At 38.1% G+C, this 20,642-nt stretch overlaps 1 protein-coding gene across 1 annotated transcript; it reads right to left on the reverse strand.

Moving 5' to 3' along the window:
- Positions 1–18,109: 18,109 nt before the first annotated feature.
- LOC145125082 (histone H4) lies at positions 18,110–18,600 on the reverse strand. The gene has a single exon (XM_079060571.1). It carries the CDS (start codon positions 18,563–18,565, stop codon positions 18,254–18,256), a length of 312 nt encoding a protein of 103 aa, XP_078916697.1. The 5' UTR covers positions 18,566–18,600; the 3' UTR covers positions 18,110–18,253.
- Positions 18,601–20,642: the final 2,042 nt, after the last annotated feature.

The raw sequence follows: 20,642 nt of genomic DNA on the forward strand, positions 1-20,642 counted from the left end.
ATATTAAAGACGAGAGAAAGGAATGTACATATTTTACAACCGAAACCTTATCTTAAATGGGTGAAGCGAAATAGACCGAGCGGTCGGTTCATTTCGGTTCCTTAAATTTTCAGAGCCGAAATAGACCGAGCGATCGCTCCATTTCGCTTATCTAATTTTTAGTGAGAGATTTGAGGATTCGGTACCGATTCTGCTTCCATCATACCCAAGCCTTGTAAGATTTTGTTAAAGAGAGCTTCAGGTAATGCTTTAGTGAATATGTCGGCCAGTTGATCAGTAGATCGAACAAAATGCACTTCCACGTTCCCATCTTCTACATGATCCTTGATGAAATGATATCTAACTGCAATGTGCTTGGTTTTTGAGTGTTGCACCGGATTGTGACAAATCCTTATTGCACTTTCTGAGTCACAATAGAGAGGGATCTTCTTCATACTCAGCCCATAGTCTCTCAGTTGGCTTTGAATCCAAATTACTTGAGAAGTGCAAGATGCTGCAGCTATATACTCAGCTTCGACTGTGGATAGTGACACGCAGGTTTGCTTCTTGGACTGCCAGCTAACAAGTTTCCCGTCAAGAAATTGGCATCCACCGGTAGTGCTCTTTCTGTCCAGTCCACATCCTCCTAGAGCAGCATCAGAAAAGGCTTGAATGAAGAATCCAGATCTTGCAGGATATCAGAGACCGAGAGATGAGGTTCACTTCAGATAACGAAAAATGTTCTTCACAGCTACCATGTGAGGTTCTCTTGGATTAGCTTGAAACCTGACATAATAACAAACAGAAAACATAATGTCCGGTCTACTAGCTGTTAGATACATGAGGGACCCTATCATTTGTCGATAAAGTGTTATGTCAACAACAGGTTTTTCCAGAGATGGTGTTAACTTGGTGCCAAATGCCATAGGAACCTTCACTTTTGAGTCTCCTGTCATGCCAAATTTTGTTAGTAGGGTCTTTGTATACGCCTCCTGGTTGATAAAGATACCTTCTGGTCCCTGTCTAATATTCAAACCAAGGAAAAAATTAAGCGGACCCATTGCGCTCATTTCAAATTTGGTCTCCATCAACTTCCTGAATTCAGCTGTTAAGCTAGGATTCGTGGAGCCGAAGATGATGTCATCGACATAAATCTGAACTATCATAAGATGTTCGCCTTCCTTCTTTCGAAAGAAGGTTGGGTCAACCGAACCTTGCTTAAATTTCGACATTTTCAAAAAGCGAGTTAGAATTTCATACCAGGCTCTTGGTGCTTGCTTTAACCCATAAACCGCTTTATCCAGCACATAGCAATGATCAGGAAATTTCTCGTTTACGAATCCGGGAGGTTGCTCAACATATACTGTCTCTTCTAGTTCTCCATTCAAGAAAGCACATTTGACATCCATTTGAAAAACTTTGAAATTTTTGTGAGCAGCATATGCCAAGAAAATTATAACTGATTCCAACCTAGCTACCGGAGCGAAGGTTTCCTCATAGTCTATTCCTTCCTCTTGGCAATATCCTTTCACTACCAACCAAGCCTTGTTGCGAATGACGTTTCCTTCTTTGTCCAATTTATTTCTAAATACCCATTTCAAGCCGACCACAGAAGCATCTTTTGGTGTAGGAATCAACCTCCAAACCCGGTTGCGTTCAAACTCATGGAGGTCATCCTGCATTTCTTGCACCCAATCAGAATGATCACGAGCAGCATTAACTGTTTTCGGTTCTATTTTGGAGATAAACGAGTTAAACATACAAAATTCAACTTTAGAGAATAATGTTGTTTGTTTCGCTTTCAGTTGAGAACGAGTAAGAACTTTCTCAGAAGATTCACCAATAATCTGTGCTTTGGGATGGTCCTTGGTCCATTTTACTAACGGAGGATATTTTGGATCGTATGCTGGATCCAATTCAGCATTTACTTCTTCTTCAAATTCTGATTGATCATCCTCGCCTTCGTCAGTTGCTTTCTCTTTCTCCCCCTCGACTGGCGAAGTGTAACCAGTGGCAGCATCAGAGTTTGCATCCTCTGTGGGAGTTGGATTCTCCCCCTCAATTGGACTACTATTGGGTGGTGTTGGAGCTGAATTATCCCCTTCGGTTGGATCTTTATGAATCAGGGAAGGATTTGGATTCTCCCCCTCGAAAGATACTCCGGTTGTTTTTGGTGCTGTTGAACTCTCCTCCTTGAATTGTGAGCCATTGCTTGGAGAGTCAGTTGAGGGTTGAGCAGATGCAGCTTTAGGAGGTTCGGTTCCCATATTTTTGGCAGCTTCATCTATGATCTTTTTGAGATTATCAATTTGGTTGTCTGCTGCTTTCGCCTCTGAGTGTGTCTCTTTCTCTGGTTCATCAAACAGCCGAATGTACTCTTCAAACAAGTTGGATATGGAAACCGAAACTTGTCCAGATTCTGGAAATATTTCACCTAAGTCACATTCACTTCTTTGAACTTTCTTCATGTAATTATCGTCAAAGGTGACATAATAGGTTTCTTCAATTCGTTTAGAGCGTTTATTCAACACTCTGTATGCTTTTGATCATAGCAAATAACCCAGAAAGATGCCCTCATCGGCTTTGACGTTAAACTTGTTTCGGTTCTCCTTTGAATTGAATATGAAGCACCTTGAACCGAACACATGGAAAAATTTGACGTTGGGCTTTCGGTTGTTTATGATCTCATATGGAGTAACTGAAAATCTCTTGTTAAGCAAGGACCGATTCTGAGTGTAGCAAGCAGTTGCAATTGCATCAGCCCAGAAGTATAATGGAAGTGAAGCGAAACTAAGCATGGTTCTGGCTGCCTCACACAAAGAACGGTTTCGTCGTTCAACAATCCCATTCTGTTGAGGTGTATAAGGGGCCGAAAAATTGTGAGTTATCCCCTTGTCAGCCAGAAAGTCCTCAAACTCGTTATTCTTGAATTCCAGACCGTTGTCACTTTTGATATTCCTCACCGTCTTTCTCAGCTGCACTTCCACTTGCTTGATGAATGTCTTCAACTTAGGAGTTGCATCTGACTTCTGTTTAAGAAAGAAAACCCAGGTGAAGCGTGAAAAATCATCTACAATAACTAGAATGTACTTACTACCACCGATGCTCTCAACAGCAGAAGGTCCACATAAGTCAATATGTAGAAGTTCAAGAGCCTCAACAATCTTCGTATTGATTCGTGTAGGGTGGCTCTTCCTGCTTTGTTTGCCCATCTCACATGTTGCACACAGATGCTCCTTGTCAAACTTGAGAAGAGGGAGGCCTCGAACGTGATCACCAAGCACCAACTTATTAATGTCTTTGAAGTTCAGGTGCGATAATCGTCGATGCCACAACCAGCTTTCATCGGTGTTTGCCTTTGATAGCAGACATATTGCTGGTTTTCCTCGTATTGGATTGAGATTCAAAGGATACATCTCTCCCTTACGTTCAGACTTTAGCAGAACCTTCTTCGATTGCTTTTCAATTATTTCAGAACCCTCATCATCAAAGGACACTTTCAAACCTGTGCCCACAACTAGTTGTGACACACTAATGAGGTTGTGATGCAGTCCTTCCACATATGCCACTTTGCGAATTGAGAAATCTCCATTGGTTATCATTCCATATCCCTTAATTGTTCCATAAGAATTATTACCATACTTTACACACCCACCATCTTTTAGGGACCAAAACTCCCTCAGTTCTTCCTTCCTTCCTGTCATGTGACGCGAGCAGCCACTGTCTATATACCATTCATCATCGAACTGCTCGTCACTTATTACCTGCAAATTCAAGCAGATTTAGGAACCCAAAGTTTCTTGGGTCCTTGTGAGTCTTTCACAGAAAAAGGAATTACAGAAGAAATATCAACCATATATGTTCATTTTACTAGAGTGGTTTGATCTTTTCTTTTAATGGTATACACCTTGATTTTAGTTTTATCTTGTTTAATTTTTGGTGCAATAGTTGGTGTGTTGTTTGATGGTTTAGAACTTTTCTTATGAATCCTAGGGTTAGCTGACTTTTTCCTATTATAAAACTCAGAATCTGATGTTAGCTTTCCCTTTCCTTTAATGTCCTTCACAGAATTTGTTTTGATTTGAGAATTAGAAGGACCGAAACCAACCTTAGGACCGAACCTGGTCTTAGGACCGAAACTGGTCTTGGGACAGAAACTGGTCTTAGGATTCTTAGTGGCGGTGTTGGAACCGAAACTAGACTTTCGGTTCTGGGTTTTGGAATAGTAGGAATTTAGACTGAAATTTTCCTTTAGTTTTTCCTTTCCTTTGTCCGTTGATTCTTTCTTGGGAGGCTCATAGTTGGAATTTTGAGAATTCCAGTGCCTTTTTCGTTCATTCAGATTCTTAGCATATCTCTAATTTCTTAAGCGTTTCTGTTCAGCTAACTCCTTCTGTGATTTGTGGATATTGAAGCTAGACTTTGGCTTCCCCTTTTGACTTTCGGGTGTCTTTGTTGGAACATGTGGTTCTGTTATAGTCTTGGTTGGAACTTTCGGTTCTACCATTGGTTCTTCAGGGATTTCTTTGGTTCCACTTGTGCTTGGTTTGTCAAAGCTCGAGGGTTTGTTGATGGGCTCAGCAACATATCTTCCTTTAACCCTCCATGAAGTCTGCTCAGATAAGCCTACAGTTTTATCTGCGTTGTCGATAGGGGCAGACCATAAGTAATCGTCGCATCCTTCAGCATTGTCTTTGTCGACCAGGATTTGCAATTCTGCTGTTTGTTTAGCAGTGATTCCTGTAACTGCATACACTTGATTCGGCACCGTTTGAACCTTTTGGTAGACCATTGCTTTTTCCTTGAGTTTCTTTGTCTTGTATTTTGATAAGCGAGCGAACTCAACCGAATTTTCAGATATCAGTGGTTTCTCATTCTCGGTTTCACTTTTCATAAACTCTGAGCAATCAATCACATCTTCCACTGAGATTTCGCTCATCTCACTCTCCTCATCAAATTCAGACGTATTTTCTAAATTTATTTTATTTTCAGAAATCAATTTTGCATTAGACGAGTCAAATGATTCAATGGTTTCGGACTTTAATTTTAACCTATTATTTTCATCTAAAAGATCTTTGAGCATACATTTATGTTCCTTAGAGTCAATGAAGGATTCTATTTTGTCCAGTCCAATTTTGTAATGAATAGATGTTTCTTCTGATGATACTTCTGATTCACATTCTGCTATGATCTCATCCTCCTTAAATTCAAGGAAGGGTAAAATCATCTTATGAATCTTCTTTCCTATCTCACAACTTAAATGCAATTGAGAAATATTAAAGTATAGACGCTTAGCTATTAAACAAAAAACATTCCTTTGTTTTAAAAACTTTAAATTATCTCTTTGTAAATAAATACTTTCATCTCTAGCCCTAATTAGCTCCGCCTCCTTTAGCTCAATCCACATTCTTCTCTCCTCACTTTTTGAAGAAACCCTGCTGAGTTGGTCAGTTAGGTTAGAATTCGCTAAGCGAGTTTGCATGAGACTACCACTTAAGTTAGAAAATTTAAATTTTAATTCATTTAATTCTTTTTCATAATCTGTTATTGGAACTTTAAGTGATTCAAGGATGGATTGTACCTTTTTGATCAGCCGATCGCAGTCGTTGATCTTCTCACTAACAGGCTTGGCTGCAAAACACTTGTTCTCAGTCAAGTTTGGTTCCTCATTTGCACTTTCGGTTGATGAACCGGCTGTTACAATTAAACATCTACCAGCTGAACCTACTTCCTTTGCCACATACGCCCTTCCATGAGTGGGCTTTCTTACCTCTTCATCTTTAGAATCGGTTGACCAAACTTCGACGCCACCGAACTCATCTTCACCTGCATCCTCCTGCACGATCAAGGCATTCATAGAGTTGTTAGTCGTCTTCTTTTTCTTGATTTCTTCCAATTTGCACATGTAGTACGCCTCATCATCTTCACCATCTCTTTTCTCAGCCATTTTCCTTAGCATGCAGTCTTTGGCAAAATGGTTCTTGCCGTGACAGTAGTTGCAGTCGAACCCAAAGTCTCCTGTAAGCTTGCTTTCCTTCTTGTCTCCATCCTTTTGAGAAGGGACTTTCGCTTCATCCTTCACTTTCTCAGAGCTGTAACTTCCCTGCCAGTTTCGGTTCTTGTTGACAGGAAATTTTCTTCTTGCAAACTTCTTAGGATTGGTGACCATCAATGCATATTCCTCGCTTGTAAGGTCACACTCAGATATATCAGACTCTTCTTCTTCTTCTGCAATGCTTTTCGCTTTTGAGACAAGTGCTAGCGATCCCACGCCAGAAACTACTTTTGCTTCTTTGGTTACTACACTTTCATGGGACTTAAGTATTCCCACAAGTTTCGCTAGTGAGTAAGACTTAAACTGTTCATGCGCTTTCACAGTAGAAACCACAGCCATCCATTCCGGTCTTAGCCCGTTCATGAAATTTACTTTCTGTTCGATCAACTTCCTCTCTATTCAATGCTTGATCATCTTACTTAGGAGATGATTGAACCGATCGAAAGTCTGTATGAGCTTCTCCTCAGGTTTCTGTTCGAAAACTCCAAATTCTGACAGCAGCAAGGTTTGAATGGAGTGTTCTAGATCTTCATCGTTCGAATAGAGTTCTTTCAACCTATCCCAGATTTCTTTAGCCGTCGTGCACGAACCAACCAACCGAAAGGTGTCAGATTGCAAGGCGAATCTGATCATCCTCATGGCCTTCACATTACATAGCAATTTGTCTTTCTCGTCCTGTGGCATCTTGTCTACATCCGCCACCAGCTTGTTATATTCCTTTTGGGACTTAATAGTAGTGTTCGTTCCTGAGTGAACAAACGGCCCAAGTGTGATAGCTTCCCAGATGAGATAGTCATTATCTTCAGATCCAACCACATAGTCTTCGAAGTGATGAGCCCATACTTCGTAGTCTTGAGTGTAGAGAATGGGTATCCTGGTTCTAGATCCAATGTTGTTTGAGATGTTGATGGGATTTGTTTGCGAATCTTCGTGAGACATGGTGAGCTGCTAGAATCAACCTGTAAACTTGAGATTAGGGTTTTATCAGAAACAGAGTTACCGTCGATATGAGGAAGACGGCTTCTATTTATACGATAAAAGCGGAAACCCTAAGGAATTCTGAATACAGAAGGAATGTGTATCGATCACACAGTCTCCTGCTCTGATACCAATTGTTAGAACAAAGTTCTATTAGGATCGTTAGATTCTGAGCAAGCAAACAATCAAGAATGTAAAACGAATACAAGAATGACTTCGAATGTGTCGAATGATTAAAACTTTAACACCTCAGAAGAGCTCGATAAAGAACTGCTACTGTAGAGGTGTTTAGGGTTACAGAAGTTATGAACGTGATAATCAATTCTCGTATAATGCATACATGCATGCATATATATAGTATAACCCTACTAGCTAATCTAGATAATCACGGATGGACAGGCCCAATCCGGATGCAAAACATAAGGCCCATGACGCAACACAAATGGACTCAACAATTATCAAGTAATTAAGCTGCATGAACATCTCTTAATTGCTTAACTCATGTGATTTATGTGAAAACATTGTTATGTGCCTAGGATTAACGAACGTGAAACTAGGATTAACTAGAAAGAGGGTAAATTAATGTGTGAGCTTGTGTGACAAACCATCAACAAGAGGTTAATTGAATTAGTAATTTGATTAGCTAATTACAAGTCTTATTTAACCCGAATAATTAACTAGGGAATTCATTAGTTTAATCACTTGATCACTGCTTAACTTAATTTGTTTTCTAAGGATTGGTAATAGCGAATGTGAATCTAATCACTTTAATCGGTAACCAATAACAATTAATCCATTGCACTTGCCATAAAATCAACCATAGAAGTAAATGAATCGAACCTAAACAGAAGTCTTCTCCATTATTGAATTTAGTTGATTGTTTATTTGCTTTAGCTGTTAGTTGCTTAGTTTGCGTGTTATTTGATTGCTTAAGTTTCTAGTCTTGCAAAACTAGAGAAAATCCCCTTTCTATTACTTGTTATATTTAGATAATATTAGCATTTATTTTAATTGTTTACCGTTCCTTGTGTTCGATACCCTACTTGCTTGAACTATATTACTAATCGATAGGTACACTGCCTTTCGTGTGTTTATTTTGTGTCTAAGTTAGTAGGATTAAAACTAGTACTATTTCACACACATCAAGTTTTTTACGCCGTTGCCGGGGAACGGTTCAAATAGTTAATTTTATTTGCTAATTGTTATCGTTTTATTTTATTGGTTATTTTTTTTAATAGTTTAATTTTTATTTTTTTATTTTTATTTATTATGTATTTTCCAAATCTCGATGCTCTTGATGATTTTCTTGAGGAAGTAGTACAGGAAATTGAGCAAGAATATGAGGAATATGACTCAGATGAAGATTTGAAGAAATTTGGAAGATGGTTAGATAACATCTTACCCAAGACACAAGGGACATCTGAGTCACAAGAGCTAGAAGATGAGGAGTATGACTCAGATGAAGATTTGAAGAAATTTGGAAGATGGTTAGATAACATCTTGCCCAGCAAACAAGAACAGTCTGAGTTACAAGAGCTAAATTTACAAGATGAAGAATTTAATCCAGAAAGGGACTTGGAGGAGCTGGAAAGGTTGCTAGCAGAGAGGTCAGACGAAGAACAAGAACAAGCTGAATTGCAGGAACCAAGTCGTGGATTGACCATTACAACGACATGGCCTAATATATTTCTAGTTTGTGTTTCGAAGAATGGGGTGACGATTCCAACTTTGGAGAAAGTTCTGAAGCTCGATCCATTTCAGATTAGTATCCGAGCGGTTCCAACCCTTGTCAAGATTCTTGGGTTACATGAATTAAAGCTCGATTGGACAATTGTAAAAGCAAAGAGCCAAATTTTACAAATTGGTCCAAAGAAAATATTTAATGCAACGGATGGATTGACATTTAGTTTATTGGAAATTTATTAAGTGGGGAGTCCAGCTCAAGACTCGCACAAAAAGAAGCGCTTGCGGGAGGCAACCCGTCATTAGAGTTTGCTTTTCTTTTTCTTTGAAACTTATAGTATTTAGGGATAATTTAGGAATTTTTATTTTGAAGTTTGTTTTCCTTTTTATTACATGGTTTTGTCTTTGATCTTTGCAGAAGTTAGGGTGAGATTAGAGCGATTTCTTAAAGCGTGAAGGAAATAAAGTGAGAGGTCGAGTCGTAGACGAGAAGATTAGAAGATTTGAGTGATAAGTTGAGTCTGATGTTTATATTTGATTAAAAGGAGTCTCGTCCCTGAAGAAAATGAGGAGTTGTATTACCTTGATACTCTCCTTGAACACAAAATTAAAGTTGGGGCAGAAAGAAGAAGAGACCTGATCAGAGTCAAGAACTCGTCGAGTGCATAATACTAACTCGACGAGTCCAAGCGAAAAATCACGATTTCTGCGAGTATAGCGATTCAACTCGGCGAGTCTCCACATAAAACTCGGCGAGTTGCTCATTCTTTTATCTTTGAGTCGACGATTTGATTTCATTCGACGCTGGCATTGTCTATATTTTTGAAGATCATTTTCCGAGTGTTTCCAAGAAGCTTTTTCCTATATATTTAGAGCTGTCAACCACACGAGATTTTGACGCCAAAGGCATGGATGAGCTGTTCCCATGCCAAAGTCATCTGAAGATGGAGCTCAAAAGAAGAAAGATCACCCTCGCAACTACTATCCCAGGGGAGTTTGTTCCAATTCCCTCTTTATTTTATTGTTCTTTATCATGCATAATATGCAATGGGGACATTGCATAAATTAAGTGTGGGGTAGGGGGTTGGTTACATTAGTTAAAATTTTAGTTAAATTTTGAAAATTTTGCATTAAAATTGCTAGGGCTAATTTAGAAAATTTTGGTAAAGCAATTAGGGATCATGCTAGTATTATATTTGATGATTCTATGAGGACCCAAATGTTTAGTTGAGCCTATATACGTTATAGTGCATTTGTGGCCTCCTTTATTCTAGTGAAATCATGGGACAAAAACACAACCTCGCTTAGTTTGAGGGATGCAATATGTTTAGCATCGTGTACTTGAAATGTATCCAGGAAAACTAATACTTTAACCAATAAAGGTTGAAGTTGAGTGTCCTTGCTTAAGCATGTAGGTTTTGAGTGAAAAAAAAAAGTGAGTTGCATGTGAAAAAAAAAAAGAGAGATAATTACAAGAAAATTTGTAAGAATTTTGGAGCAGTTAAAGTGAAGATCAAAAGATCAAAATTCCGAAGATTCAAAAAGTTGAAGATACCAAAAATCAAACAAAGAAGGTGGTGAATTCAAAGAAATCAAAGATCAAATTATCAAAGAAGTGAAGAATTCCAAAGAGCTCCATAGTGGTATCGAAAATTTGTAATTTTCTAGATTATGTATGCTTGGGTTGCTCAACCAAAAATACCTTGAGGCTAGGAGGTTTTCTGAGGATGGATTCGGAGGGATGCATAAAATGAGCATTGTTCAAAAGAAGTGGGCGAGTGTTTATGAGGATTGTGAGTATTTAGAATTGAGGGGGGTCTTTAGGAAAAACTTTAGACACAAATGCATGCGTTGCGGTCTTGGCATAATGGCTGGGTTCGATTGGGATTGTTTTATGTGATATTAGTGTGCTAAAATTCAGTTTTGCTTGGGGGCAAGCAAAAGTCAAGTTTGGGGTATTTTGATATGGGCTTATTTAGTCATAAAAATCATGCATGATCTTAATACTTTATGTTAATTTTATCTCAAATAATGAACCAAAGGTGCTTAATTAGCTTGAATATTTCATTTTCAGCAACAAAGACATGCTCGAAAGGAAAAGGAAGCGGATTTAGCAATTGGAAGCTTGGATCTTGGATTTTGAAGAACGAAGGATGTTGTTGGACAGATTGACCCCTCGTCAGTGTTTTGGCCATATCTCATGAACCGTAACTCAGATTGACGAGATTCAAAATGTTCTGAAAACTAGACACAATTTCGGACGACTTTCATGTTTTGAGAAAATGTTGATTCCAAATGGACTCAACGAGTAGGCCATCAACTCTACGAGTTGGTCAGAAGTTTCGCGATTCTTGACTTTGCCTTACCGTACATGGGATTTTAAGTGATGGACTCGTCGAGTAGGTCACTGGACTCGCCGAGTAGCCCCTGTTTTCAGAATATATATATATATATATATATATATATATATATATATATATATATATATATATATATATATATATATATATATATATATATATATATATATATATATATATATATATAGAAACGCTTCTCATTCGAACCCTAACTAATGGGGGAAGCGTTCTTAGAAGCTGTGGTTTTCGAGATTTCAACTTATATTCCAATTTTGAGAAGGTCGAAGGCAATTTAGCTTTACTCTTTACTTAATCTTTTGTTTAAACTATGTTTGCATCAATTGATTTCGTTTTTGAGTTACTTTCTCCTGTAATCATGAGTTAAAACTCATATCTTCTGTTTAGGGTAGATGAATTTATGACTATGGATTGATTTGTGGTTGGATTAATTGTTTATTGGTGAATTTAGTTTTATTAAGCTTGTTAAAGAACCTTATGCATTAACCATAACTATTTTCTGTTAATTATCAAGTAATTAAGCTGCATGAACATCTCTTAATTGTTTAACTCATGTGATTTATGTGAAAACATTGTTATGTGCCTAGGATTAACGAACGTGAAACTAGGATTAATTAGAAAGTGGGTAAATTAATGTGTGAGCTTGTGTGACAAACCATCAACAAGAGGTTAATTGAATTAGTAATTTGATTAGCTAATTACAAGTCTTATTTAACCCGAATAATTAACTAGGAAATTCATTAGTTTAATCACTTGATCACTGCTTAAATTAATTTGTTTTCTAAGGATTGGTAATAGCGAATGTGAATCTAATCACTTTAATCGGTAACCAATAACAATTAATCCATTGCACTTGCCATAAAATCAACCATAGAAGTAAATGAATCGAACCTAAACAGAAGTCTTCTCCATTATTGAATTTAGTTGATTGTTTATTTGCTTTAGCTGTTAGTTGCTTAGTTTGCGTGTTATTTGATTGCTTAAGTTTCTAGTCTTGCAAAACTAGAGAAAATCCCTTTTCTATTACTTGTTATATTTAGATAATATTAGCATTTATTTTAATTGTTTACCGTTCCCTGTGTTCGATACCCTACTTGCTTGAACTATATTACTAATCGATAGTTACACTGCCTTTCGTGTGTTTATTTTGTGTCTAAGTTAGTAGGATTAAAACTAGTGTATTCAACACACATCATGTGTTATATGTGCAATGTGTTATCTCGTATTATTCTGGTATTGGTATTATGCCTTTGGCCATGTAGAGCATGACTCGTATCACTTTTGGTATTGGATTTGTGCCTTTGGCCATGTAGAGCATGACTCGTATCACTTTTGGTATTGGCATAGGGCTACGTAGGGTTGAAAGCCTGTATATTCTAGCAAAATGATAATCAGAAATTGTTTATTTTCTATGCCACTTGGGCTGAAGCTTTATGATGTATATCATGTTGAAATTATTATGTCTCGTTGATTGTAAATCTTTGAATCTAATCATTGGTTAATATGGAAAGCCTGTCATATGATACACATATGTCTTTGTTGTTCTTTGTTCCTCTTTTTTCTGTCATATATATATATATATATATATATATATATATATATATATATATATATATGGCATAACGTTATATTGTAACTGTTATTGAACTCACTAAGCGTCACCCGCTTATCCCTCTCAGTGTTTAACTATTTTAGGTGATAAGCATCCAAAGTAAACATGTTTTGTTGGAAGACTTAGAATAGTTAACACTACTATGTTTGTACTTATCATACATATATGTATATGTATATGTGTTATAAATTCCTGGGTAGTTATGTATTTTATGAAACTTTGTAAAACCTTAATAGTCGGTTTGTATCCAGTCTTTTGTAATAAGACCACTAATGTAAATTATAAATATGCATGTAGCATGTTTTTGACTTTATGATAATCTTAAGTATGAAAGGGGTCTTTCAAGCATGGTATCAAAGCAGTAGTTTAAGTGAACTAAATACCACGGACTGTTATTTAGACTTAAACCGTCAGAAGTTCAATATATGAATGGATTCATTGTGAGTATAGTTCAATATATGAACTATTTCAGGTGATAAGCATCCAGAGTAAACATGTTTTGTTGGAAGACTTAGAATAGTTAACACTACTATGTTTGTACTTATCATACATATATGTATATGTATATGTGTTATAAATTCCTGGGTATTTATGTATTTTATGAAATTTTGTAAAAACCTTAATAGTTGGTTTGTATCCAGTCTTTTGTAATAAGACCACTAATGTAAATTATAAATATGCATGTAGCATGTTTTTGACTTTATGATAATCTTAAGTATGAAAGGGGTCTTTCACACACCCATGACACCAAAGAGTGGAATACAAATAACTATGAGAAAGGTCAATTTCACAAACCCAAAGAGGGTTAGAAATCCTCCCTAAGAGGGGGAGGAAGAAGGGTTGGAGAAACTTCAAGCCAAGGTGCAAGGAGGAATGAAATCCCGAAGGATCTATTTATAGCCTTGGATGCCTCCCTAGGTTTTGTACTCCTTCCCATGTGGGATGGAGGCATAACCACGAAATTTCACTCCTTTCCCATGTGGGATGGAGTGATTTTCATCCAACCCTAATTCCATAAGGGTTCTTGAACATTCCTGATTAACCAACTATCAATTAATTAGCATTCAACCCTTTAATTTATTAAACTGTTAATTAATTCCTAAAATATATTTCCAATTAGTTTCTAATTAATTATTAACCATAATAATTAATAAACTAATTTCTCATTTATTTATTCTACTAAATTTGGGTCTTGAGGCCAACCCAAAAGGACCCTGTTATTATTACAAATATTACCAATAGTTAATGACCTTGGACACTATTCCAACACGAAGGACCCGATAGCGAGCAGGAGGTGGTTAGCGGATGTTGCTAACGCCTTCCGAACCAGCAGTTGCCTCGAGGGTGAAAAGTTCAAACTTGCATCTTGTCTTCTGAAGGACCGGGCACGAGATTGGTGGGAGGAGATCAGGCGCGCAGTGGGTGATGAGGCTGTTGAATCGATGACCTGGGATGATTTTGTGACCAGGTTCAGGGCTGAGTTCGCACTGGTGATTGAGGTGCAGCAGTTGGCGCGAGAGTTTCAGGATCTCTGCCAGACTACTAAGACGGTGGCTGAGATCACTACGATGTTTCGAGAGAGGGGACTTTTGGTTCCGCATTATGTGGCTGATGAGGAGATTAAGAAGGCTCGGTATCATGAGATGTTGAGGAGTGACATTCAACAGTTTGTGAGCCGATCCAGCTGCAAAACGCTTGAGGATATGATAGTGAGGGATAGGAAGAAAGAGATTGATCTTGAGATAGATCGGAAGAAGAAGTCGTATGAGGTTCAGGTATCTGGGGGTTCGGGCAATTGGCCCAAGGTTGTTGATGCGAGAGGGAAATGCGAGCAGGGTCGGGGCTGCTGTGGCAAGTGTGGTAGGATGCACGATGGGGCGTGCAGGGTGGGTGGTTCTGACTTCTTCAAGTGCGGTCGAACTGGTCATATTAGCAGGGATTGCATTGCTACCACCACCACCACCCCAGTATTTGATCTTATTTGCTTCCATTGCAATCAGATAGGCCACAAGAAGGACCATTATCCGAGTTTGGTTGCAGCAGGACCGGTGTCAGCACCCGCTCCTGCAACTCTTCGGATTACTGACGGCCGCTAAGGCCGAGCAGATGCACCTGTGGTGAACAGCAGGGCTTTTCAGTTGACAGCCGAGGAGGCTCGTGCAGCTCTCGATGTGGTGACGGGTATGTATCTTCTCTTTATCTCTTTATTTATATTGAATTGTGCTTATATTTATGTATTTTATTTTAGGATCGTTCCTCGTGAACGGTATTTATGCTTTGGTATTGTTTGATTCGAGGGCTACCCGATCATTTGTATCGCTTGCGCTTAGCAAGAGGTTTGCCGCAGCTCCGGGGGAGCTGGATTGTCCTCTAGATGTCGAGATCGTAAATGATAGGTTTGTTCGGGTTTCGAGGGTTCATCGGGGTTGTACTCTTCAGTTATTCAACGAGTAGTATCTGGTCGACTTGGTTCCCATTCCTTTGCGTGGGAACAAGGTTATCGTGGGCATGGATTGGTTGAGTTCTAACGGGGTGGTGATTGACTGTGAGCAACAGTTAGTCCGGGTTCGAACCCCAAGTGGGAGAGAGTTAGTGGTTCATGGAGAGATAGCTCAACGTGGGCCGGTTTTGTGTTCAGCGGCGAGGGCCAGACGTTATTTTTAGCAAGGTTGTTCTGGATTTGTCGCCTATATTATGGATACCCAGGATAAGGGTAAGGCGGTAGTGGATGATGTGTTGATTGTGCGGGATTACCTAGATATGTTTCAAGAGGATTTGCTTGGGGTGCCTTCGGAGAGGCAGGTTGAGTTCAGGATTGATCTGGTTCCAGATGCGGCTCCGATAGCCAAGGCACCATATTGGTTGGCTCCTCCCGAGATACAGGAATTGTCTACACATCTGCAAGAGCTTTTAGACAAGGGACTCATTCGATCGAGCAATTCGCCATGGGGAGCACCAATATTGTTTGTGAAGAAGGATGGGTCTCATCGTATGTGCATTTACTACCGGGAGCTGAATAAGGTGACAGTGAAGAATCGTTATCCACTCCCGAGGATTGATGATCTTTTTGACCAGCTTCAGGGTGTATCTTGGTTTTTCAAGATTGATTTGCGATCGGGTTATCATTAGATGAATGTTAGGGATGAGGATGTGTAGAAGACAGCTTTTCGAACTCGTTATGGTCATTACGAGTTCGTGGTGATGCCTTTTGGGCTCACCAATGCTCCAGCCGCGTTCATGGATCTCATGAACCGCGTGTGCAGGTCGATGTTGGATTGGTATGTGATTGTATTTATTGATGATATCTTGGTTTATTCTAAGACTTAGGAGCAGTACGAGGAGCACTTGAGGGAAGTGCTGGAGACTTTGAGGAGGGAGAAACTTTGCACAAAGTTCTTCAAGTGTGAGTTCTGGTTGCGCGAGGTGCAGTTTCTGGGGCACCTCGTCAACCAGAATGGTATTTTGGTCGATCAGGCCAAAGTTGTGGTCGTGATGCAGTGGGAGGTTCCGAGGTCTCCATCTGAGATTCAGAGTTTTCTTGGTTTGGCAGGTTATTATCGGAGATTTATCCAGGATTTCTCTAAGATAGTTGTTCCTTTGATCCAACTGAATAAGAAGACAGTTACATTTCGTTGGGGGCCTGAGCAGCAGGCAACTTTTGAGACCTTGAGACAACGGTTGTGCGAGGCATCGATTCTGACCCTGCCCGAGGGTGTCGAGGATTTTGTGGTTTATTGTGATGCGTCGATCACAGGATTGGGGCAGCGTTGATGCAGAGGGGTCGCGTGATCACTTACGCTTTGAGGCAGTTGAAGCCTCATTAGTCGAATTATCAAACGCATAATTTGGAGTTAGGGTTGTGGTTTTCGCCCTCAAGATTTAGTGGCATTACCTCTATAGGGTTTGTTGTACTATTTACACGGATCACAAGAGCCTAAGGTATTTGATGGATCAGTCAAATCTGAATATGAGGCAGCACCGATGGTTGGATGTGGTGAAAGATTATGATTGTCAAATCGTTTATCACCCCGGGAAGGCCAATGTGGTGTCGATGCACTCAGCCGAAAGGCGGTCGCGATGATTGCAGAGCACACACCATAAGTTTCCGCACTCTGTGATTTACTCTGATTTGAAGATGTTTCGTTAAATTTAAATTACCGTGGTTTTATGGAAAAGATATGTATTACTAATTTATTAATCTAAAAACGAAAATTTTATGTCATCATTTTTGGGATGTTACATATTCATATATGATTATATTTGGTGGTTGGTAGCGGATGAGATCGTGGTGGAGGTGGTGGTGGTGGCGGCAGAGGTGGTTGTTGGTAGCGGAGGTGGTGGTGATTATTTTTGGGACGTTACATATTCATATATGATTATATTTGGTGGTTGGTAGCGGATGAGATCGTGGTGGAGGTGGTGGTGGTGGCAGAGGTGGTTGTTGGTAGCGGAGGTGGTGGTGGTGGTGATTTTGGTGGTGGGGAAGGTGGTGGAGGAAAGGAAACGGACGGCACTACATAATCGTTAATGAATATAACTCTTCCATCGTATACATATGTGTATGTGTGTATACATGTACATATACATATTCATACACATATATACATGTACTTGGACACCGTTTTGATTTCTTTTGCATGCTCTCATGCTATTTCACCACTATCATATTCTACTTCAACAAACTAGTAATAAATATTTTTCGTAACTTTCTTTTAGTTAAAAGTTATACATAGTTGTTTGTTTTTTATTTATTTTTCCCTACTCCACTCACGAATATCATGAATTTTGTTTTTTGAAATGCAAGTTGAAAATGATCATTTAGTGTCGGTTCAGATGTGCAATAAAACGTAGTTTATACATTTACCAATACATCCAATAGCTAACTGGTTATTGCATATAAATCTCTAGACTATTGTCGTCTTTACATCGTTTTAAGCGGACTTGATAGAGAATTAAGTACAAATAAAACAATTACAAGAAACAAACCCCTTCAAGTAGCTCTCGCATCCGAATTAAAATAGAAATTGACCTTATTTCGAAGACCATTTACAGATTTTATCCTCGTGCAACTCCAATTAGCTCCCGTTTTCTTCACATTTTCAATCCTTCGAGATTTGAATGGCATACTATTGTTGATGATTGGACAGATTGGATTACTGATAAAAAGTTGGGAATGGTGTTGGCGCCTGGGGTTTTTATTTATCAATTTGGACTTGTTTATCACCTCGACATTAACAATAGCACAAAAATTCTGCATTTTTAGTGTTCATGAACTTGCATTTAACGTTTGCACTAAATCATTGTGACAATTTACTTCTTATTGCAATTTTATGGAATATCATAGCTTGTGATCTTTGTGAGACTTCTTGTAATAAAGTTGATTTAAAATGTACTATGAATTTATAATTATTAAAATAATCCAAGTTCGAAAATTAACAATAGATCTTTTAATAGAAAGTATACAAGTCACAATCGAGCTTCAATTAAGCTGACATATCATACATTTCAATAACAAAACGAAGCAAATCGAAAATCTAAAGAACCTAACGATACAAATCCTAAGTTACCTTAACCACCGAATCCGTACAGTGTACGACCCTGACGCTTCAATGCATAGACAACGTCCATCGCAGTAACAGTTTTCCGGCGAGCATGCTCGGTGTAAGTAACTGCGTCACGAATAACGTTCTCGAGGAAGATCTTCAACACACCACGTGTCTCTTCATAGATAAGACCGCTTATGCGCTTAACGCCACCACGCCTCGCAAGACGGCGAATCGCCGGCTTTGTGATTCCCTGGATGTTGTCACGGAGAACTTTCCGGTGACGTTTTGCTCCTCCCTTTCCCAAACCCTTGCCTCCTTTTCCTCTTCCAGACATTTTGTTTTTGTTTTCTATGTATTTGAAAAATGGGGCTAGGGGTTTTATATGAATAGTGGAGATGGAACTTTGTGCTTAGAAAAAGGTGTGATATTTACCGTTGGATTGTTCGACTCCAAACCGTACGATGGCGATCCGTGTGATTGATAAGATTGTCGTTGGATGGTTGATTTGTGGAAGCATGGATTGGAGCCCAAATCCGATTTTGGGTTGTGTACTTGTGTCTTGCATCGATTTTTTTTTTGTTATGTATGAATATCTTTTTTATATGCTAAACTAAATAAATCTATAAAATTATATACGATTTTATCGTGAAAATTCTTTTGAAAACTAAAATTTATTATTTTCAACCCCAATAAAAGAAAGGTTGTCAATTTTCATTCCTTGAAATTTTAAAGAAATATATTTATTATAATATCATATAAAAGAGAGCTCTTGTTAGCATTTATCATATTTTTAATGGATAAATGGACCGTGAATTTTGCTTATCGAATCATGAATGTATATATGACCAGTCCACATATGAAAACCATTTCCCGGTCGATTGTATCAGTCATGAGTACATGAGTTTGTAGTATATTTCGAAGTAACCAATTATTCATCTCGAAAAAATCATATTTCAGTAAAATTTATCATTGATATAGTTTTTATATGCGTATGCATAAGATATTTATTATTCGTAAATGATAATGTAGTCTGGTTTAAATTACAAGAATCATAAATCACTATGTTGCTTTTTGGTGGTCAATTTTGTCTCATAAATTATACTACTTACCTAATTTTTTCACCTATAGTTATTATGAGTAGACAACTCATAAATTATACTATTTACCTAATTTTTTCACCTATAGTTATATGATGCAGCCGTTTGGTCCCCCTCTTCTGCTACAGAGGGTTGCAGAGGTGGTCCGCAGACTTCAGACATTTTCGCTTTGAAAAACAAACAACACCTTAGTTGTGCATAATGTCAGATGAACAAAATTTTATTTAAGCAAGCAAAGAAAAACAATAAAAACTACACGCTAATTATTAGGTTTGGGTCGATGCGATTTATTTTGACGAGTAAAACCAAACCTTCCAAACTAACCTACAAATAGACCATTAATCCACCACTTTCAATTCATTTTTCGATCCTGCAATCCTTCAACAAGCATGGAGTCAACATCAGCACGAACGACTAAGCATTTCGTGATCACCCTAGGATTATTATGTCTTTTGGTTAAAAACCGTAATATGACAATTATCTTTTATTACTCAATGAATGCAAAAACTTAATTCATAGTTATTTTGGCTTGATATAATTTGTTGTTTTGTATTAAAAATTAATTATTAGTTTCGATTGTAATACTGGTAAATTTACTTACGATGGCGGTGTCTAAAATAGTCACGTTGATCTAGTTGTTGGATTTTTTGAATGGTTATATATCGAAATGGTCCTGCCTTCCAACTTTCTTGTCTAATCATTTTTTATTTGATAGTCAATGTATTACATCATAATTATTAAATGATTTATACAATGCAACTAATTCACCCTAATACAAACCATTTACATAACGCATACCATGATGAACTCATCCTAGTCTAAGAGCTAAGATCGTATGTAGTCAATCCATGGCTTGTGTCTAATGTGTGTCACTTTTTATAGTAATTCATGTTACAATTAGGAAAAATAATAACATAGTTTAATTGTCTTGTCAACATGGGGATTAAGACATAAATTAAGTCCACAAACACACTTAGTTGATATCTAACACTTGCATGGTTGAGGCTAAACCATCAATGTCCGATTTTTATGGCTCCTAACACTTCCAAGAGCCTAGAAGGACAACTCATATGGACTGAAACTCCTTTAACTCAAAGAATCTAAACTATGGGACCAAAATATATCATTAATCACCCCAAAACTAGATCTAAGCATGCAATGGCCAAGGTTTAAGCTTTATACCTCAAATAGGTTAGAAATGATGCCAAACTTCTGGATCCACAAGCTATCTTCACGTCCTTGCTTCTTCTCCAAACACATTCTTCTTCAAAACCACCAAATAACACCAAAAATGCACAAGGTAAGCTCAAAATG

The sequence above is a fragment of the Lactuca virosa genome, chromosome 7 (assembly GCF_052849685.1).
Source record: "Lactuca virosa cultivar CGN04683 chromosome 7, Lactuca_virosa_CGN04683_v6, whole genome shotgun sequence".
In the NCBI taxonomy this organism is placed as follows: Eukaryota; Viridiplantae; Streptophyta; class Magnoliopsida; order Asterales; family Asteraceae; genus Lactuca; species Lactuca virosa.

Coding starts and splice junctions, on each gene's coding strand:
- LOC145125082 (XM_079060571.1), bottom strand. CDS start 18,565: ATGTCTGGAAGAGGAAAAGGAGGCAAGGGTTTGGGAAAGGGAGGAGCA.